The sequence below is a fragment of the Lagenorhynchus albirostris genome, chromosome 19 (genome assembly GCF_949774975.1).
Source record: "Lagenorhynchus albirostris chromosome 19, mLagAlb1.1, whole genome shotgun sequence".
Taxonomy (NCBI): Eukaryota; Metazoa; Chordata; class Mammalia; order Artiodactyla; family Delphinidae; genus Lagenorhynchus; species Lagenorhynchus albirostris.
In genome coordinates, this window is record NC_083113.1 from 48,443,253 (window position 1) to 48,466,358 (window position 23,106).

The window sequence follows — 23,106 nt, forward strand, 5'->3', positions numbered from 1 at the left end:
AGAGGGACTCTTAAGACTAAATGACTAAATGCAGAGTCAGCTCTACCCACCACCAGTCCCTCCCATCAGGACACTTACACAAGCCTCTCAGATAGCCTCATCCACCAGAGGGCAGATAGCAGAAGCAAGCAGAACTACAGTCCTGCAGCCTGTGGAACAAAAACCACATTCACAGAAAGACAGACAAGATGAAAAGGCAGAGGGCTATGTATCAGATGAAGGAACAAGACAAAACACCAGAAAAACAACTAAATGAAGTGGAGATAGGCAACCTTCCAGAAAAAGAATTCAGAATAATGATAGTGAAGATGATCCAGGACCTCGGAAGAAGAATGGAGGCAAAGATCGAGAAGATGCAAGAAATGTTTAACAAAGATCTACAAGAATTAAAGAACAAACAGAGATGAGCAATACAATAACTGAAATGAAAACTACACTAGAAGGAATCAATAGCAGAATAACTGAGGCAGAAGAACGGATAAATGACCTGGAAGACAGAATGGTGGAATTCACTGCTGCAGAACAGAATAAAGAAAAAAGAATGAAAAGAAATGAAGACAGCCTAAGAGACCTCTGGGACGACATTAAACACAACAACATTCGTATTATAGGGGTCCCAGAAGGAGAAGAGAGAAAGGACCTGAGAAAATATTTGAAGAGATTATAGTCAAAAACTTCCCTAACATGGGAAAGGAAATAGTCACCCAAGTCCAGGAAGCACATCGAGTCCCATACAGGATAAATCCAAGGAGAAAAATGCCAAGACACATAATAATCAAATTGGCAAAAATTAAAGACAAAGAAAAATTATTGAAAGCAGCAAGGGAAAAACAACAAATAACATATAAGGGAACTCCCATAAGGTTAACAGCTGATTTCTCAGCAGAAACTCTACAAGCCAGAAGGGAGTGGCATGATATACTTAAAGTGATGAAAGAGAAAAACCTACAACCAAGATTACCCTACCCAGTAAGGATCTCATTCAGATTCGATGGAGAAATCAAAAGCTTTAGAGACAAGCAAAAGCTAAGAGAATTCAGCACCACCAAACCAGCTCTACAACAAATGTTAAAGGAACTTCTCTAAGTGGGAAACACAAGAGAAGAAAAAGACCTACAAAAACAAACCCAAAACAATTAAGAAAATGGCAATAGGAACATACACATTGATAATTACCTTCAATGTGAATGGATTAAATGCTCCCACCAAAAGACACAGGCTCCCTGAATGGATACAAAAACAAGACCCATCTATATGTTGTCTACAAGAGACCCACTTCAGACCTAGGGGCACATACAGACTGAAAGTGATGGGATGGAAAAAGATATTCCATGCAAATGGAAATCAAAAGAAAGCTGGAGTAGCAATACTCATATCAGATAAAATAGACTTTAAAATAAAAAATGTTACAAGAGACAAGGAAGGACACTACATAATGATCAAGGGATCAATCCAAGAAGAAGATATAACAATTATAAATATATATGCACCCAACATAGGAGCACCTCAATACATAAGGCAACTGCTAACAGCTGTAAAAGAGGAAATTGACAGTAACACAATAATAGTGGGGGACTTTAACACATCACTTACACCAATGGACAGATCACCCAAAATGAAAATAAATAAGGAAACAGAAGCTTTAAATGACACAACAGACCAGATAGATTTAATTGATATTTATAGGACATTCCATCCAAAAACAGCAGATTACACTTTCTTCTCAAGTGCGTATGGAACATTCTCTAGGACAGATCACATCTTGGGTCACAAATCAAGCCTCAGTAAATGTAAGAAAATTGAAATCATATCAAGCATCTTTTCTGACCACAATGCTATGAGATTAGAAATGAATTACAGGGGAAAAAACGTAAAAAACACAAACATATGGAGGCTAAACAATATGTTACTAAATAACCAAGAGATCACTGAAGAAATCAAAGAGGAAATAAAAAAATACCTAGAGACAAATGACAATGAAAAGACAATGATCCAAACCCTATGGGATACAGCAAAAGCAGTTCTAAGAGGGAAGTTTATAGCTATACAAGCCTACCTCAAGAAACAAGAAAAACCTCAAATAAACAATCTAACCTTACACCTAAAGGAACTAGAGAAAGAAGAACAAACAAAACCCAAAGTTAGCAGAAGGAAAGAAATCATAAAGATCAGAGCAGAAATAAATGAAATAGAAACAAAGAAAACCATAGCAAAGATCAATAAAACTAAAAGGTGGTTCTTTGAGAAGATAAACAAAATTGATAGACCCTTAGCCAGACTCATCAAGAAAAAGAGGGAGAGGGCTCAAATCAATAAAATTAGAAATGAAAAAGGAGAAGTTACAACAGACACCACAGAAATACAAAGCATCCTAAGACACTACTACAAGCAACTCTATGCCAATAAAATGGACAACTGGAAAAAATGGCCAAATTCTTAGAAAGGTATAACCTTCTGAGACTGAACCAGGAAGAAATAGAAAATATGAACAGACCAATCACAAGTCATGAAATTGAAACTGTGATTAAAATTCTTCCAACAAACAAAAGTCCAGGACCAGATGGCTTCACAGGTGAATTCTATCAAACATTTAGAGAAGAGTTAACACCCATCCTTCTCAAACTCTTCCAAAAAACTGCAGAGGAAGGAACACTCCCAAACTCATTCTATGAGGCCATCACCCTGATACCAAAACCAGACAAAGATACTACAAAAACAGAAAATTACAGAGCAATATCACTGATGAATATGGATGCAAAAATCCTCAACAAAATACTAGCAAAACAGAATCCAACAACACATTAAAAGGATCATACATCATGATCAAGTGGGATTTATCCCAGGGATGCAAGGATTCTTCAATATACGCAAATCAATCAATGTGATACACCATATTATCAAATTGATGAATAAAACCATATGGTCATCTCAAGAGATGCAGAAAAAGCTTTTGACAAAATTCAACACCCATTTATGATAAACACTCTCCAGAAAGTGGGCATAGAGGAAACTACCTCAACATAATAAAGGCCATAAAAAAAATTTTTTTTAAAAAGACTAAATGCAGGGACTTCCCTGGTGGCACAGTAGTTAAGAATCTGCCTGCCAATGCAGGGGACATGGGTTTGAGCGCTGGTCTGGGAAGATCCCACATGCCACGGAGCAACTAAGCCCGTGGGTCACAACTACTAAGCCTGCGCTCTAGAGCTCGCATCCCACAACTGCTGAGCCTGCGTGCCACAACTACTGAGGCCTGCACATCTAGAGCCCGTGTTCCGCAACAGGAGAGGCCACTGCAATGAGAAGCCCGCGCACCTCAATGAAGTGTAGCCCCCACTCGCTACAACCAGAGAAAGCCCACGCACAGCCAATGAAGACCCAACGCAGCCAAAAATTAAAATTAAAAAATTTATTTAAAAAAAAAGAACATTTTAGAATAACTAGGGAAAGATTTGCGTAGAACTGTAGCTACCAAAAATGTGGCCTGCGAAACTACCTGTTATTGGTCTAAGACAAGATAGGTACTAAAATTTTGAATAAGTATTTAGAAACTTGCTTAGCAATTTGACAATGTCACAATATTCAAGACATGAATGATGGACTCATTGCATTAAACAGAACATAGACCAATTCAGGTACTGTCAAACTTGCAAGGTGGTCACACGTGATATTAGTCTTGTGCAGTAAGACCACATTACATTGTGTATGAAAGTTTAGGGTTATTTTATCAATTAAAACCCCAAAATGTGATAAAATTTAAGCACTTCTTTTTATAAATTTTTACAATCATTTTAATTTTTGACCAAGTGTGACTTTTAAAATTTATAGTTTAATAACTAAATTAAGAAAAGTAAATTTGGTATTATTTTTTAATCCTCATTTACTGATGGCAAAACAACCCACACTGTATGCTTCTGCAAAAAAACCCCACGTTTCCTGAATGCATCAGTAGTAGTAAACCACATGATGATAATGGAAGTGACTCCGAAGAAATGAAGGACAACCAAGGTCAAACCGCTTTTACTCTATGAGCCCTCATACACTGGGCTTGGGTTTTGATCACTCAGCGCTAAAACCAGTGAGTTCTTTGCAGAGATGTTTTGGCTAATAAAGCAACAAATCCACCAAAACTTCTGCAGCATTTACATATAAAACATGAAGAAATAAGTTCAAAATCAAAAGAATTATTTGAAAGACAGAGTACTGAACTAAAAAGTCAATAAAAACAGATACAAAATTCCCTACGTTAGCACTGTGGCCTTCTGAGAAAGGAGTACTTTTGGTTGCTAACTAAGAAAAACATATACCACTCCCAGGACATTAGTAAAAGACTATATCAAAGGTGTCTGCTTGGAAATCTTGACAAAGAAGGTAGTTCAAGTACAACTTTCCAATGACACCATGGCTTAAAGTATTCAGGATCTGGCTTATGATGCAGAAACTATTAACAAAGTTAGCAAAGTGTTTCTTCAATGCAATTTGAAGAACGACAGATTATTGCTAATATGAAAATTATTTTAGTATATGTGATTTAATCACGAGGGCGATATAAAGATTCTTTTTTATCAGTTTTTTGCTGACAAACATTAACTGACACTGATCTGTGTAATAAAAGTAGGATCACATGTCAACAGATGAGATTTGAAGTTTACGTGTTTGGAAGAATATGTTCCAATGGCACAGCTGCAAAACAGGGAAACAGTTTACATTAAGGAGTTTGTGCTAGAACATAAATTAATACACTGCTTCCTTCATTGAGAAAACTCTTACTACATAAAAAAACCCCCACTGTTCTTAGTACAGTAGTAAAAACTGTGCATTATGTAAAGCTAATGCATTAAATTTAAATGACTATTTTTGATAAACTGAAAGTTGATCATAAATATGCATATGTTATAATGCATGCTGAAGTACAATGGTTATGAAGAAGAAAGTGCCTTGAGAATGATGAACTACAGAATAAACTTAGTACTTCTAAAAGAAAAACAATAACCATATGGTCCCCAATTTTAAAGATCTCAATTGGACAAGTAAGACATGCTTATTTGCCTGCTTTGTTTGGTATTTTTTTGTCCATGCTGAGCAGCTTGCGGGATCTCAATTCCCCAACCAGGAATTGAACCCAGGCCCAGCAGTGAAACTGTGGAGTCCTAACCACTGGACTCCCAGGGAATTCCCAGTTTGGTGTTTTTAAAAATCTTAGTATTTTCACACAAGGAAGTAATTCAACATATTCTTCAGAAACAAATAAACTCTAAGAGTAAAAATGCAAGTTAAAAGCCTGAAGAACAGTTCCTATAGGTTAACATGTTTCACAGAATGTTTTGAATTATATTTTCCATAAAAAAAAATCCACACATAGGAAATTCATGCATCCAGAATTCCTTTTTCTCACTGAAATATAACTTAAATTTTTTTTTTTTTTTTTGCAGTACGCGGGCCTCTTACTGTTGTGGCCTCTCCCATTGCAGAGCACAGGCTCCGGACGCACAGGCTCAGCGGCCATGACTCACGGGCCCAGCCGCTCCGCGGCATGTGGGATCTTCCCAGACTGGGGCACGAACCCGTGTCCCCTGCATCGGCAGGCAGACTCTCAACCACTGCGCCACCAGGGAAGCCCAATATAACTTAAATTTAATTATAACTTGACAGGATAAATTACTGGAACTGACTACTTATGAAGCACTGAAGATGAACTCTGAAAATACAGTTACTACTAATCATTTCATGAGGTACCTAGGTCAAATCATTTTGCTGTACACCTTAAACTTATACAGTGCTGTATGTTAATTATTTCTCAATAAAACTGGAAGGAAAAAAAAAGAAAATGCAGTTAGTACTGGCTTCGTTTGGAAAAAGTAAAAATGAAAATCCTGAACTTAATGAAACTGCTTTAAAATCCACATTTCCATCCTCATTACTTTCACATTATTGCAGATCAGTGTCTAAATTATCTGTAGTGAAGGACCATGATTTAAAAACTTCAACCTGGTGCAGACCAATACTTTTGTAAAACACAATAGAAAGAATTTATTAGAAAAATAAATTAAAAAGAGGTACAGGACTTCCCTGGTGGTGCAGTGGTTAAGAATCTGCCTGCCAATGGAGGGGACACGGGTTCGAGCCCAGGTCTGTGAAGATCCCACATGCCACAGAGCAGCTAAGCCCGTGTGCCACAACTACTGAGCCTGCGCTCTACAGCCCATGAGCCCACTATTGAGACCACATGCCACAACTACTGAAGCCCACACGCCTAGAGCCCGTGCTCCGCAACAAGAGAAGCCACCGCAATGAGAAGCCCGCGCGCTGCAACGAAGAGTAGCCCCCACTTGCTGCAACTAGAGAAAGCCCACACACAGCAACGAAGACCCAATGCAGCCAATAAATAAATAAACAAATAAATTTAAATAAATAAATAAAAGAGGTACAAAAACAGCCCTTTGAGATGGGTTTATGATGAGTATTATTTTTTAAAAAATTAAAAAGAAGAGGAAGAGCACTAACACAGAAATAATTTACATATACATCATCCTCCAGGAGTAGGGCTGTCACCAATCCCACTTAGATTAATTAACAAGAAAGATATAAGCTATTTTGACCCATTAAAAATTAATATAAACAGCACTTATTCAAAGTATGTGTCTAGATGTTAAGTAATGGGAATTGATACTTCTAGTTTTTTGCTTCAATTATAGAATTAAAAGGTGATTCCTTTTATTAATCACTTACACTCACACTTTCAATGATCAACATGTATAGTTATAGGGAATTCCCTGGCGGTCCAATGGTTAGGACTCGGCACTTTCAGTGCTGGGGCTCAGGTTCAATCCCCGGTTGGGGAATTAAGATCCTGCAAGTCGCAGGGTGTGCCTGCTGCCCCCTTCCCAAAAAAGGATAGTTATGTAATTCTTTTCCTTTTCTTATTTTGTGCTCATTTTGACTGTATTTATTGAAATGTAATTCTACGTCTGTCTGTTAAATCTTATTGTTAAAAATTTGAGCTTGGGGACTTCCCTGGTGGTCCAGTGGGTAAGACTTCACACTCCCAATGCAGGGGTCCTGAGTTCAATCCCTGGTCAGGGAACTAGATCCCACATGCATACTGCCAACTAAGAAGTCCGCATGCCACAACTAAGAGCCAGCATGCCACAACAAAGATCCCATGAGCCGCCACAGCCTAAATAAATATTTTTTTTAAGTTTGCGTTTGTATTTTGTATCTCTTCTTAATTTACTTTTCTAATAATTCCTATTAATTGTGTTTTACAAAAGTATTGGTCTGCAACAGGTTGAAAATTTAAAATCAGGGTCCTTCACTACAGAGAATTTAGATAACAATCTGCATTAATGCGTAATCTACCGAATATGAGAGTTATATTGTGTCACAAAGGAGAAGATCCTTGTTCTTAGGAAACAGTTATGAAGTATTTAAGAGTGAAGTGTCGGGCTTCCCTGGTGGCGCAGTGGTTGAGAGTCCGCCTGCTGAAGCAGTGGACACGGGTTCGTGTCCCAGTCTGGGAGGATCCCGCATGCCACGGAGCGGCTGGGCCCGTGGGCCACGGCCGCTGGGCCTGCACGTCTGAAGCCTGTGCTCCGCAGCGAGAGAGGCCACAGCAGTGAGAGGCCCGCGAACCCAAAAAAAAAAAAAAGAGTGAAGTGTCATGATGTCTACAATTCTCAAATGGTTCAGCCAAAACAAAAAGAGAGAAATATGGAAACAGATGGTGGAGAGAGGGGCAAAACATTTACAAGTGGTGAATCAGTATGATAGGTATATGGGTGTTCAGTGTAATACTATTCTTGCAACTTTTTTTTTTTTTTTTTTTGCGGTACGCGGGCCTCTCACTGCTGTGGCCTTTCCCGCTGCGGAGCACAGGCTCCGGACGCGCAGGCACAGCGGCCATGGCTCACGGGCCCAGCCGCTCCGCGGCACGTGGGATCCTCCCGGACTGGGGCATGAACCCGTGTCCCCTGCATCGGCAGGCAGACTCTCAACCACTGCGCCACCAGGGAAGCCCACAACATTTTTATAAGTGTAAAATTTTTCAGAAAAAAAAAAAATTGGGGGAGATTAAAAAGTAATACTAAAAGACTAAAAGAGTGGAAATATGTGTATCTATAACAGATTCACTGTGCTGTAGAGCAGAAAGTAACACAACACTGTAAATCAACTCTACTCCAATAAAAAAATAAAAATAAAAAAAGCCACCACCACCACCAACAACAACAAATAATAACAATAATAAAAAGTCTGCTTCACATCATTTATAAAACTAATAATGCCGGGACTTCCCTGGTGATCCAGCAGTTAAGACTCCGTGCTCCCAGTGCAGGGGGCCCAGGTTCGATCCCTGGACAAGGAACTAGATCCCACATGCCGCAACTGAAGTTCCCACACACTGCAACCAATTCCCGCATGCTGCAATGAAGATCCCCCATGCCGCAACTAAAACCCAGCACAGCCAAATAAATAAATAAATAGCACAGGGAGATCAGCTTGGTGCTTTGTGACCGCCTGGAGGGGTGGGATAGGGAGGGTGGGAGGGAGGGAGACGCAAGAGGGAAGAGATATGGGAACATATGTATAACTGATTCACTTTGTTATAAAGCAGAAACTAACACACCATTGTAAAGCAATTATACCCCAATAAAGATGTAAAAAATAATAATAATAAATAAATAAATGTTAAAAACAAACAAATAATGCCAAACTTTTTTCTTAGATATATTTTCACTAGATGAAATAACTGTTGGAAACTGGAAATTATTTTTAAGAGTATCAATTTTAGGGGAAATTATACTTACAGAGAGTAAACAAGTCTAATTAATTACTGTCAAGGAAAATAAATGTGGCCATCTATAAAATTGATTGGCAGGCACTTCATCTGTTCTTGTCCAGCTCTAAATTACAGATCTGCTGTTTTCATATTAAAATTTTAAATAAATGGGGAAAAAGAAATTCCGGTCATGTGGCTCTCATCTAGAACGGCTAAGAGTATTAAGCCTATAATGTTTTTCTAAACTAGTAACAAACCTATGAATCAATTAAAAAAATAATATTAAGATGAGGAAATAATATCAGAATCAAATTTCTCTCCAGGTACTTTCAATTCTCACCTGATTTCAAAGGTTTCACTGGGGCTTATACATCAAAATTAAGGGAAGTAGTAAAGGGAGAAATAGCCAGTCACAAAGCAAGGCATGAGTAAGTGAAACCAAATACTTAACTCTTACATTTTCTTGTTTCTGTTCAGCCAACCACTTCATAGTGCCCCCAACTACATTACCATATGTAACAGGACCTTTCTCATATTCCCTGATAATCAATGGAACCACTATTTTCCTTGAGTTCAAATATAAATCTTCCACAATATTAAGATGGGGTGGAATGAAGACAGATGTCTAACACCATTTAGAAAGATGCTCCTTTTTAAAAGTACTAGTTTTGAAGTTTGTGAATGTCATCTTACCTGACTTCTTCACCAGCAAAATCAAACACCTTGGTAATTTTAACTTTTTCTGTTTCTTTAGGTTTCTCTAGCTCTTCTGCTTTGACCAACAATTTACTTGAACTTGTCTCTTCAGCTTCCTCTCTTCTCTATGAAAACAGAAGTGTAATCAGTTTCATATAAGGATGAAAACTAAAAGATCCATCCAAACATGTTGTTTCCAGCTATCCTTAAATATTTCATCTCTAAACAGTTAAATGCTTATTGAAATTTTATTTAATTAGAAAGGCTTGTGTTTCCTACCATAGGGAATGCTTTGCTTTTCACTTAGTAGAGCTACTATTAAAAGGCATCTAGTCTGATTTCTGTTGTAAGCCTCAAATCTCAGTTTCCAAATTTAAAAAATCTATCTGGGGAACTTCCGGCATTTCTGGCAAAGCATTCATCCCATTCATCTATTAACTTACTTTAACTTGTGTACGCAGAGGCACTTTTGATTGTGGTCCTACGTCATTGAGGAAGCTGGCCCATAGTTCATCTTCCTTCTTTTTCTTTGCATCCTCTGACTCAATGCCTTTTTCTGGCTCTGCAGCTCCATCTTCCTCCTCACTACTACTTCCTCCAGATTCCTCATTGGCATCCTCCTCGTCCTCTTCTTCTAATGAGAGGCCACCTTGTTTTCTCTTCCTAATCACCAACAGTCACAAGGAAAAGGAAAGACAAGACAAACAGGCAAAATAATTTCAGTTATCCCTTCCTGAATTCCAAACATAATGTTGCAAATATCAGAAAACTTTTAAATCTGGGGACTACTGGTTAACACGCCTGATAGGGGAAGTGGGAGAGGTAAGCTGAGATTTTGTGGAAGAAAAAAAGAACTGAGCTCTTACAGTTAGGATTTTCCCAAAGCATTTAGAATCAAAATACAGTGTTCTACTTCTAAGTTAGGACCAGCTGTTTTCACCAAGAAAATACCCAAAATCACCTCACAGAATCAATCTGTTCAGAAAGAGGGTTCTAATAACATACATACTCCTGGTATTTTTGACTTTTTAAAAGTCACTCCATGTGGGGAACAGAGATTGAAGAGAGCCTCAGATTTATTTGCACTGTTTCTTCCCAGAGTTCTGAGGGGGTGGGGAGTGGGGAATCCATGTTTCTTCCCACCTTCTGAAGATATGAAAGCTGGAATATACAAAAGCCAAGGATAAAAGAACTGGGTCCAAGACTTAAAAGAGTAAACTGCTTCTTAAGACTATTCTGACTTCAAGTGAATCACCTAATTCTCAAAATTCTCTTTCTACAATCTGATTTTTGCTTCAATGTCCAGGAAGACAGAAACACCAATCAAAGAGAATAAAAGACTTGTATTGAAAGACTCCCTTTTTGAGTTAAATAACTTGTCAGAATTTTCATAATTTTTGGTGGGAGTGCAATTCAGTACCAGGCTTATAGAAGGTAATTTGTCTATACCTATAAATTTTTTTTTTTTACTACATATAACACTGGGTCAAACAATTCTACTCCTACAGATCTAATTTACAAATATACATGTGTACAAAGACATATAAGAAGAATATTCACTGCAGTCTTATTTGATGTAGTAAAGATGAGGACAATCTAAAGGTCTCTCAATAAAGGAATGTTTAAATAAAGGTCTGTCCAGTAATGTAACACTATGCTGAAAAGAAAAAGGTATAGCTAAATATACTGCCATAGTATCATCTCCAAGATGTGAAATAAGGAAAGTGAGAAATGATATGCAGAGTATGCTACTATTCATTTTTTTTTTTTTTAAGAGTAGGGAATTCCTTGGCAGTCCAGTTGTTAGGACTTCCCATGCTTCCACTGCAGGGGGCGTGGGTTCGATCCCTGGTCAGGGAAGTAAGATCCCGCGAGCCTCATGGCCAAAAAAAGGAAAAGTAGGAAATACATATATACATGATCGTACATACACAGAATTATCTCTGGTAACATAATTCTTCTGAGACAAAGCAACAAGGGCTAGAGATGGGGTACATATTTTTTGTAGCAATTGCTTTTTTCTTTTCTTTTGGCCGAACCACGCAGCTTGTGGGATCTTAGTTCCCTGACCAGGGATTGAACCCAGGCCCTGGCATTGGAAAGGCAGAGTTCTAACCCCTGGACTGCCAGGGAATTCCCGGGTTTTCAATTTTAAACCAGGTGCACATATTACCTATTAACTTTTTAAAATTAAAGCTCAAAAAATTTTAAAGCTTGCCAGAGAATAAGAATTTAATCCTAAAATGTCACCAAATATTTCCCTCAATGAGAAAAAGGTTAGAAACCATGGCAGTAAGAAATCTATCATGAGACCAATCCCAGCAATCTGGAAGGTTATGACAACAGCCCCTGACTTCTAAGGGCCTTGAGGGCAGCATCACCTGGCCGGAATGCTCTGAGACTTTCTTTTTTTCTCTTTGGTTTTCTGTGTCTGCTCTTCACCATCCACTTCATCTTCCTTCACTAATTCATTTACATCATCTTCACTATACTCTCCACCTGAAATCACATAACAGGGTTGGTCAGACAGACAGGAATAAAGGTTTTCACATCAAGATGAGACATTTTCATTAAGAAAAAAATGTAGTACTTTCCAGACTAAAATATCATTTCCTGAGGGACGTCTTCCCTATTCCTGAAGACCAGGCTAAGTTCCCCTATTCTAGGCCTCCAGGGCAGTCCATATTTCCCTCCTTAACGCACCCCACTTATATTTAATGCTTGCAATTTCTGCTATGCTCCACACACCATGAAAACTAATGAAAATCGCTATCTGTAAGGGTCAAGGCAGAAGACAGTGGGGTAAGCAGGGGCAGCAGAAGCAAGAGTTCTCAGTGTTTATTGCTCCGCAGAATTCTAAAAATCCCTTAAACTGAGCAAAGTTTAAATAAACAAACATAACCAAACTGATAACACAAGCCACAAAGAAAGGATTTACTCCAAGGACTTTATTTATTTATTTATTTTTAATGAATTTATTTATTTTATTTATTTATTTTAGGCTGTGTTGGGTCTTCATTGCTATGTGCAGGCTTTCTCTAGTTGCAGTGAGCGGGGGCTACGCTTCGTTGCGGTGCTCAGGCTTCTCATCGCGGTGGCTTCTCTTGTTGCACAGCACGGGCTCTAGCCACGCAGGCTTCAGTAGTTGCAGCTTGCAGGCTCAGTAGTTGTGGCTCACAGGCTCTAGAGCACAGGCTCAGTAGTTGTGGCACATGGGCTTAGTTGCTCTGTGGCACGTGGGATCTTCCCAGACAAGGGATCGAACCCGTGTCCCCTGCATTGGCAGGCGGATTCTCAACCACTGCGCCACCAGGGAAGCGCCTCCAAGAACTTTAGAAAGAGTATTTTGACTGTTCATCCTTAGCAAGATGCATTCTAAAGACCAAAAAAGTTCTATTCCTAGTAGTAACATTGGTGTTGGTATTTTGAAACTGTTCCTTTTATTATAGGTAAAAGAAAGTTAAGTAGTTATACTAATCTTGTTAGGAATCCAGAACTTCAGAGTAAGAAATGACACACAATTATAAAACCAAAGAAATTAAGAAATTAAGTGAAAACAAATGTTAAAACTGAACTTAAAATTCAGAACTCTTAACTCTTTTTAAGATAAATATTTTCTAGCTCTGTTCACTTAAATGGCATAGAAGCAATGCCACTCTAGTAGCAACGAGCATTTCTTTAAAGTTCAGATTTAAAGTTCAGATTGTATTCTTTGATATGACTCAAAACAAAAATGGCTCCCTGAAAAGGCCAGCTAATTTCAGGTCTGAGGGAAGGAAAGCACAAGGTGAAATGGGGACATTTTGCTGTTTCCCCAAGGAAAGCAAGGTAGTTATTTAAGAATAATGGGTCACGTTAAAAGGATATAAGATCCAGCTTGAAAGAACTTTTAGTGGCCAAAAGTGATGACCTGACCATTAAAACGAGTAACTGTTAGACTGAAACACACTGAATCAATAAAAAACTGTGACACCTTTGTATTTTTTTAAAAGACAGAACAAATTATTTGTACCAGGGCTTCCCTGGTGGCGCAGTGGTTAAGAATCCGCCTGCCAATGCAGGGAACACGGGTTCGAGCCCTGGACCAGGAAGATCCCACATGCCGCGGAGCAACTAAGCCCGTGCACCACAACTACTGAGCCTGCGCTCTACAGCCCGCGAGCCACAACTACTGAGCCCACGTGCCACAACTACTGAAACCCGTGCGCCTAGAGCCCGTGCTCCTCAACAAGAGAAGCCACCACAATGAGAAGCCTGCACACGTCAGTGAAGAATAGCCCCCGCTGGACGCAACTAGAGAAAGCCCATGCGCAGCAACGAAGACCCAACACAGCCAAAAATAAATTAATTAATTAATTTAAAAAATTATTTGCACCATTTTAGGTTACTATTAAGAATACTCCCTATTTTGAAAATTGGAAATTAAGGGAAATGAATTAAACATTTATCCTGCCCCACTGATGAGGAAGAGCTACACTTTCAGAAGAACATCAACCAATAAATGTAGAAGAACCACAAAATTAGAAAACCATCGCTCTCACACTCTAATGATAGCAGTAATTTAGGCAAGGATTATCAAGTAATGTTAAAAAACAATTTAAGTTTTAACGATTAAGTATACTGCCACACAGGATACTTTCCAATTCTAAGAGAAAAAATAATTACACAATAGAAGGACCAAACTCTCATCATTCTGATCCAGAAGTCACAAGCATGGGAATTAACCAGGTATTTTGTGTTTTCTGATGTTATGCATTATGAAACACTCAAGTCATCTATAATTTATTTTAGCTAAAATTATTTCATTTGAATCCACCAAGCATTTAGATCTAACTTCCAATTTGATGAAAATTCAAGGGACGAAGGAACAACCTAATACCATGAGGGAGCAACCAGACAAAATCAGAAGGTGAGACATTCTGCAGGACATACAGCCTGATCTCCTAAGCCAATCTAAGTCACAGAAACAGGAGTGTGCTAGCTTTAAACAGATTTAAGGGATAGAACAACTGGATGATACATGTAGTCCTGAACTCAACGGTGATTTAAACAAAAATGCTAAAGCCATTTTTGAGTCAACAAGGAAAACTTGAATATGGTTTGTATATTAGATGAGCTGAAAGTTTACTGAAATGGACAGGGACAGAATGTTCACTGAAAAGAGCAGGTTACAAAGTAACATGAAAAAACTATGATTTCTGGTTGGGGAAAATTACAATTAACTACACTCGGGTATAGAAAAAAGATCAGAGTGGGTTTCACTAAGGGACCAATACTGATAATCTCTGGGTGGTAGGAATGGAATGATTCTGATTTTTTATGTTTAATTGCCTGCATTTTCTAATTTTCTACAAAGTTCATGCACTGCTTTTGTAATAATATATAGCTATTTTTCTTCATAAAAATGGGTGAATGTTGTAGACAGTTCAGACAAAGAGATGCATATGGCTCTGGATCTTAAACATGAAAAAAGATGCTCAATCTCACTGATAAGAAAAAAGCAAATTTTAAATTACACAAACAACCACAAAAATCATGCAGTTACTCTAAGAGTAAGAAACAGAGTAACAACCCTATAGACAAAGAAAGCACAAAATGAACAAATCTTTTTTTAACTGAAACTCCAAAGACTCAGAGCTTCCACCACCTTTTCAGTCCCCCATGCTTAATTTAAATATGAGTCAGACAACTAAGAATCACCAAAAAAATCTGAGAAAGTGTCTAACATAACAATGCCCAACACAAATGTACAGGGTGAATAAGTATCACCTTAGCGGAAAGAGATTGTTTCCTCATTCTATCAGGCTAGCATTATTTGATACCAAAGCCAGGCAAGGAAATTACAAGAAAACTACAGACCAACATCCCTCATAAACAGATGCAAAACTCCTCAACAAAATTCAGCAATGTAGAAGAAGAATAATACATCAGGACCAAGTAAGTTTTATTGCAGAAATAAAAGGCTGTTCAAAAATTTTAAATCAATCACTGTAATTCATCACATTAACAGATAAAAGAAGAAAAACCACACAATCAACAGATGGAGAAAAAGCATTTGACAAAATTCACCTCTCAGCAGATTAAGAATAGAGGGAATTTCTTTAACCTAATAAAACACATTAGGGGCAGTATATGCAGACTGCCAGGATTCAAATCCCAGCCCAGCTACTATCTAGCTGAGTGACTTTGGGTTCCTCAGTTTCTTCATGTGTGAAATGGAGAGCACAATAGCACATACTTGATAATGTTATGTGATTGAGTTAGTAATGAGTTAGACAATGTAAAGTGCTTAAAACACACACAAAAGGCATCTATGAAAAACCTATAGCTAACATTATACCAAATGGTGAAACAGTGATGCTTTCTCCTTAAGACTGGGAACAAGGAAAGGATATCCACTCTCACCTGTCCTATTCAATATTACATTGGAAGTCTATACTAAGTACAATAAGGCAAGCAAAAGAAATAAAAGGTATGCCTATTGGAAAAGAGGAAATAAAACTGTTTCTATACACAGACAATATGATCTAATTTGGGGGGGAGGGGAGGGTAAAGGTGGCCTTGGAACTGTTAATTTTAGCGGCAGTTACATAACTCTAAGCATTTGTCAAAAATTCATAGAACAGTATAAAGAAGAATGAATTTTACCATGCATAAGTTAAAAGTAAAAAAATTTAAAGCATTATTATTATTATTATTATTTGATAGGTAAGAAGTGGATTTATTTAGAGAGATACACATTCCACAGGAAGAATGCGGACCGTCTCTAAAGGCAAGAGCGGTCCCAGGGCATGGCGTCGTCTTGGAAAGTGAGAGCAGTCATGGGAGAAACACGCTCCACAGAGTGTGGGCCAGCTGAGAAGGGAAGAGGCCTTAAAGCATTAATAATATCCACAGAGCAATAAGATACTGCACGCATGAAACAAGAACATGATGCTATTTAAAATTTGTGAAAAAACAAAAAAGTTATTCAAAATTAAAAACATCCAAGGGCCAGATTCAACACTGATACAAGAAAACAAAGCACATGCTGCCCAGTGGCTTCTGGAAGTTCCTGGTCCACTAGGTCAAAGAGCTTGAAGTGCTGCTGATGGGCAACAAATCCTACGGTGCTGAGACTACTCCCAATATCTCCTCCAAGAACCCCAAAGTCACTGTGGAAAGAGCCGCCCACCTGGCCATCTGAGTCACCAATCCCAATGCCAGGCTGCACAGCAAAGAAAATGAACAGACAGCTCGTGTACACACTGCACTTGTATTAATAAAAGCCATAAAACTCTCGGAAAAATATGTAAAGACAAAAAAAACTCAACAGAAGAGTTGGATGGTAAAATACTGAAACATTCCCATAAAGTGAAAAAGAAATCAAAGGGTTAGAAAATAGAGAATAAAAATAGAGGAAGGGACTTCCCTGGTGGTCCAGTGGCTAACACTCCCCACTCCCAATGGAGGGGGCCTGGGTTCGATCCCTGGTCAGGGAACTAAATCACACATGCCGCAACTAAAGACTCCGCATGCTGCAACTGAAAGATTCCACGTGCCACAACTAAAAGATCCCGCACCCAGAGACGAAGATCCCATGTGCTGTAGCTAAGACCCGGCGCAGCTAAATAAATACATACTTACATACATACTTCATACATACATAAATAAATAAAAAATTTTTTAAAGTTTATCAAAAAAATAAAAAGTACAGGAAAATAGAACCAGTCCATAAGGTCTAACATAAGATTCAACACATAAATAATGATGATTCCAAAAAAATAAAATGGAGAAAACTGTCCCACCCAAATTTAAAAAGTTCCAGAAGTGACTTCCCTGGTAGCGCAGTGGTTGAGAATCTGCCTGCCAACGCAGGGGACACAGGTGCGATCCCTGGCCTCGGAAGATCCCACATGCCGCGGAGCAACTAAGCCGGGGTGCCACAACTACTGAGCCTGCGCTCTAGAGCCCTCAAGTCACAACTATTGAGCCCATATGCCGCAACTACTGAAGCCTGCGTGCTCTAGGGCCTGTACTCCACAACAAAGAGTAGCACCCGCGAGGCAACAAAGACCCAACGCAGCCAAAAAAAAAAAAAAAAAAAGTTCCAGAAGGCCCAGCAGAATGGATGAAAACAGACTCATACCAAGGTACAGTATATCACTGTGAAATATCAGAAACAAAGAGAGACCAATTTTATATAAATGAGGAAAAATTACCGACAAGAGACTTTTTAATAAAAACACTGGAAACTTAGAAAATAATGGAAGAATATCTTTAAAATTCAGATAGAAAATTATTATTATAGAATGCAGAATTACTATTACAGAACACAGAATTCTATACCAAATTAGTAATCATGCCTGAGGGTCAATATTTCACTATTTTTAGATAGTCGAGGTCTCAAAAAAAAAATGTTTCTAAAAAAATGCATCTTTCCTCAAGAAGTTACTTGAGGATTTATTCTCATTTTGGTGAAACACACCAAGAAAGAAGACATCATGGGACCCAAGGAACAGGGAATCCAAGAGAAAATGGAGGTAAAAGGAACATCCAGAGTGGTGGTGATGATGGAAAATCTTAGGTTTCAAAGTGGTAAAACCAAGACAAATTGGAGCAGGTCAGACGGCAAAGATGGACTTCAAAAAGTGAAAGATTATCTAATGAATCTAAATATCTTGGGAGATGATTTAGACAATTTTGAAAGTTCCGGATCAAATCAGTAGTAAGTACATAGACTAAGCAACAACAACAAAATGGCAATTATTAACTCCAGAGAAAACTAGTGCAGGAAAAGCAATAACTAACTGTATATACCACATGGTCAGGCCTGAACAAGATGTCCACAAAGTAATTACAAAAAAAGGAAACAATACCAGTCTAACCCAAATTTCACATAGGAACACTGGCAGGCTGGGGAGTTGGGGAGGGTCTGAAGGTGAAACGGTGAGACTAAAAAGGGTGTTAAAATAACACCTAACATGGATGGGTTAAGTCAACGGACAACGGAAGTACCAAATTTTAAACGTAGAAAGCAGTTTCATGGGCTTCCTTGGTGGCGCAGTGGTTGAGAATCTGCCTGCCAATGCAGGGGACATGGGTTCGAGCCCTGGTCTGGGAAGATCCCACGTGCCGCGGAGCAACTAGGCCCGTGAGCCACAACTACTGAGCCTGCACGTCTGGAGCCTGTGCTCCGCAACAAGAGAGGCCACGATAGTGAGAGGCCCGCGCATCGCGATGAGGAGTGGCCCCCGCTTGCCGCAACCAGAGAAAGCCCTCGCACAGAATCGAAGACCGAACACAGCCAAAAATAAATAATAAATAAATTAAAAAAAAAAAAGAAAGCAGTTTCTTCTGGGGAGGATTGACAGGTATGAGGGGTGATGGAAACGGTTGTTTCAAAAATAAGCCTTTCAAAAATATTTGACTATTTTGAAACAGGCGCATGCATAACTCTGATTAAAATGAAAACTAGTTTTCAAAAGATCACACTGGCCGATACCGAAGACCAACGTTGGTGGACAAGAATGGAACCCAGGAAACCAACTGGGAAGCTATGGCGAGTCTTAGTGTTAATGGCAGTTCAGTAAGAGCGAGATTGGTGAGGAACTGATCAGAAATTAACCTTCTACGCAGACGCAAACAGAACTTAATGATTGGTTAGACCAAAACAGTGAGAATAAGGACAACTCCCAAGGTTTTGTTTTGTTTTTAACCTGAGCTACTGTACGGGCAGATACTTCTAATGAGATGGGGAAGCCTGAGGAAGGTGCAGGAGGGTGGAAGGGGTAGGTTTGGGTGACATTTACTTTGACCCGGTTCGGTTTTAGAAGCCTATACAAAAACAAAAAATCCAAAGTCTGATCAGAGAGCAATGGGTATAGACGTTGCAAAGAGGCAAAGGGCGTCATTATGTGAACTTTTTAACAACCAGATCCCTTTTGAGAACAGCAAGTGAAGAGACCTATCTGGAACGTGATGCTAGCTAGCAATTCTCTGGGGACGGAAGGCCTGGCGATAAGACTGCCTTTCAGAAGATTTCAGGGCTGGTAAGGGTACGCGATGACCGACCACCGCCAGCTTCACCAGAGGCAGAGCGGAGTTCACGTGCCGGTTCCCGCGCTCCGAGAGGCGGCGGTGGCCGCCGAAACCAGGCCGTGAGGAGCAGCTGCGCGAGACGTCCCCGTGCACACTTCCTGGGCCATGGGGCCCGCACGGTGCAAGCAGGCGGGCGAGGGCGCGGGGCGGGGACGCTTGAGACCCGCGCCACGCGGCCACTGAGCCACGGGGCCCACGAACGCCGGGCAAAGTGCGCCTCACGTGAGGCGCGGGGCGGGGCAAACCGCCCCTCGCCTCAGGTGATATCGCTCACCAGATGGCACGTAGTCTTCGTCCTCCTCCGAGGTGGAGAAGTCTTCGGAATCGAATTCCTCCATGTCACTGCCGCGCGGGGCGAACACAGCCGCAGCAGCTACCCACAACGGCAAAGCTCTAGTGAGAGACCATAGATAGAGCTGCTGCAGGGGCGGCGGTAGCTCGGGCGGCCCCCGCAGCTTGTGCACAGGCGCAAAGAGTGCTACGTGATCCAAATGCGACACTTCCGGGCCAAAGCCCCGGGCTTGACGCTGCTGTGGCAGTCGGCGGAACACGGGCTCCGTGCTGAAGCGGTGCATGCTGGAACTTGTAGTCCCCGGTGCTACCAGACGCTTTGATTTAGTAAATATGCTTAAACGAAATTTGTTTTGTCCACGGGAATACAGGTGACCTTCGTTATTCACCGGTTGGTATTTTTGTATTCGCTTACTTGTTAAAATTTACTGTCACCCCAGAAATCAATATTCGCGATGCTTTCTGGGGTTATTCGCGGACATGCGCAGAGAGTGAAAGTTTTGAGTCAACCAGTGGTGGCTTGTACCGACGTTGGAGGCAGATGATCCGCTATCTTGCTTCGGCTCTCGTACTCTAAATAAGTGTCCTCTTCGCAATCTGTTTAGTGCCGCGGTTTTTTGCATTTTTTGTGCTTTTTGTTGGTGATTTCGCTGTTTAAAATGACCCCTGAGCGTAGTGCTGCGGTGCTGCCTAGTGTTCCTAAGCGCAAGAAGGCTGTGATGTGCCTTATGGAGAAAATACGTGTGTTAGATAAGCTTCGTTCAGGCATGAGTTGTAGTGCTGTTGGCCGTGAGTTCAACGTTAATGAGTCAACAATCCGGTACATCAAGAAAAAGGAAAAGGAAATTCGCCGATCTGTACGTGAGGCTGCTCCGGAAAGTGCTAAAGTGACATCTATAGTGCGTGAGGAAGCTATGGAAAAGATGGAAAAGCGGCTCAATTTGTGGATTCATGAGATGACAACCGATAAAAAAGGTGTGGTGGACAGCATTGTTGTGAGGCTGAAAGCCAAAGAAATTTACGGTCACGTTACCCAGGGTCAGAAAAACGTGAAACCCTTCTCGGCTAGCGCTGGCTGGCTTGCACGTTTCAAAAGGCGATATGGTGTGAGTAATGTTAAGCTTGCAGGTGAGGCAAGTTCTGCAGATCAGGAGGCTGCGGAAGAATTTAAAAAATACCTGCTAAGTGTTATTCAGGAAAAGGGGTACGTGGAAGAGCAGGTTTTCAACGCTGATGAGACTGGCCTATTTTACAAAGACGTTGGCAAAAGAACCTATATAACGCAAATGGCCTCCAAAGCCCCTAGCTTTAAATCATTCCAGGATTATGCAACCCTGCTTTTGTGCGCCAATGCCAAGGGCGACTTTAAGTGCAAACCCCTAATGGTGTACAGAGCTCCAAGTTCACAAGCACTTAAAGGGAAAAGCGTGAATCATATGCCGGTCCATTGGAGGTGGAACAAAAAAGCATGGATGACTTCTGATTGGTTCCACAGCTGCTTCATACCAGAAGTTGAATACTATCTCCAGGGCAGAAACCTTGCCTTCAAGATTTTGTTAATTTTGAATAATGCCCCAGTCCATTGCTGTGAAGAACTCAAAAATGCCCACCCCAACGTAGAAGTTCTTTTCATGCCCCCAAATACTACGTCTCTCATCCAACCCCTGGATCAGGGCATAATAAAAGCCTTCAAGGCGCACTATACTAGGGAGCTTTATAGCAAGGCTTTTGAGGCTCTCAAAGCCAACAAGGAAACTACCATGATGGACTATTGGAAGTCAGTCACTATACGCAACGTTATTGATTATGTTGGCACAGCATGGGACAACATCAAGCAGGCTACTATCAATAATTGTTGGAAAAATGTTTGGCCGGACTGCGTAGAAAATTTTGAAGGCTTTGAAGGTGTTACAGAAAGTATAAGGAACAGTGTCAAAAACATAATGCATATCGCATGGCAAATAAGTGGAGAAGGCTTTGATGACATGAGAGAAGAAGACGTGGAGGAAATTTTGGCAGAGAAGGCAGTAGAACCCACCAACGAAGACTTGGACGAGATGGCAAAACAAGGCGTTGGAGTCAGTGATGATGAAGATGGTGATGAAAGTCAGCCTAAGAGTCCAGGAATTGTCCCTCTTACAGCGGCCAAAATATCAGAATGGAACTCTGCCTTGGAAACAATTTTCAGTGACATGGAAGAGTGTGACCCTATGCTTGATCGCAGCCTCAAATTTAAGCGCTTAGCCTCCTGTGCATTTGCCCCCTATGCCGAGATGCTTAAAGATTTGAGGCAAAAAGCCAGGCAGACGGGGTTGACCCAATTTTTGGAGCCAGTTTGGGAGGGAAAATTGCCGACTCCATCAACAAGTGGTGAGAGCCAGACCTCTGAGGTTGAACTGATGGATGTCAACCTGCCACCCTCTTCCTCTTCTGCAGAATGAGTTCCACCAACCTCTCCCTTGCTTTTTGTGGGGCAAGCCAAGGTCGAGAGGTTTAACCACACTGTGCACTGTGCCATCATGCAGCCTGCAGCTCTATCAACAGTAAGATTTTAGTTAACGTTTTTATAAAACTTTAAACGCTTCATCTTTCATTTTTTCAGGACTTTATTTGCATTACTGCACACTATATAGTATGTGTTTACAGTACTGTATGCATTTACTGTACATGAGTACTATATGTGTAGTGTGTGTCTGTGTGTGTGTATGACTGAGGGGGAAAGTTAAAGTAGTACAATCTGTTTTGTACATTACACAAACATGCTGTCATTGAAATAATTGTTTCATTATAAACACTGCATATCATTATTTGTAAGAAAGAGATATTAAATTCAGTGTCTTTGAACAGAAACACACATAAAGCAAGGTTATGTACTGATCAGTTGACAAAAATGGTACAACCAGAGACCCACAGGAACTCAGCCCTGTATTTCTGCTAATTGAGTGTGCACGGTGACCTTACAGTTATAAGTACTGCGAACGACAAGGATCAGCTCTATTCTAGAATTCAGACATCATCCACACCAGTCCTTCCTTCAAGTCAAGTTAATCCATATGGAAATACAACCATATATAATCCTTGTCATTTGGTCAGATTAAAAAATTTTAATTATAATCCAACTCTGAGAGGCAGTAATCAGATGCAAATGAGATATCATTGACTAACATCCTATTTGTTCAGGTTTGGGTTTTTTCAGCTGATAATTGCTCCCTGTTGATACTCTGGACTAGGGTCTGTGTCACCCAGTCTAGTGTTATCTAAAT

The 23,106-nt window shown here is 40.1% G+C and overlaps 2 protein-coding genes across 5 annotated transcripts in view; one reads left to right on the forward strand and one right to left on the reverse strand.

Annotated features, from left to right (window-relative positions):
• Window positions 1-20,027, reverse strand: part of CFDP1 (craniofacial development protein 1) — a 139,521-nt gene extending 119,494 nt beyond the window's left edge. For all 4 annotated transcript variants that reach the window (XM_060130505.1, XM_060130502.1, XM_060130504.1 and 1 more), the window contains exons 1-4: window positions 19,827-20,027; window positions 11,854-11,971; window positions 9,916-10,135; window positions 9,470-9,597 (exon numbers count right to left, since the gene is read on the reverse strand). In XM_060130505.1, the coding sequence (XP_059986488.1) occupies window positions 9,470-9,597; window positions 9,916-10,135; window positions 11,854-11,971; window positions 19,827-19,890 (530 nt within the window). In that variant the 5' untranslated portion in view covers window positions 19,891-20,027. The remainder of the gene's footprint in view (window positions 1-9,469; window positions 9,598-9,915; window positions 10,136-11,853; window positions 11,972-19,826) is intronic.
• Window positions 20,028-20,610: 583 nt separating this feature from the next.
• On the forward strand, window positions 20,611-22,284 carry LOC132509179 (tigger transposable element-derived protein 1). Its single transcript, XM_060129816.1, has one exon. The coding sequence runs from the start codon at window positions 20,611-20,613 to the stop codon at window positions 22,282-22,284; it is 1,674 nt and encodes a 557-aa protein (XP_059985799.1).
• The last annotated feature ends 822 nt before the right edge of the window (window positions 22,285-23,106 follow it).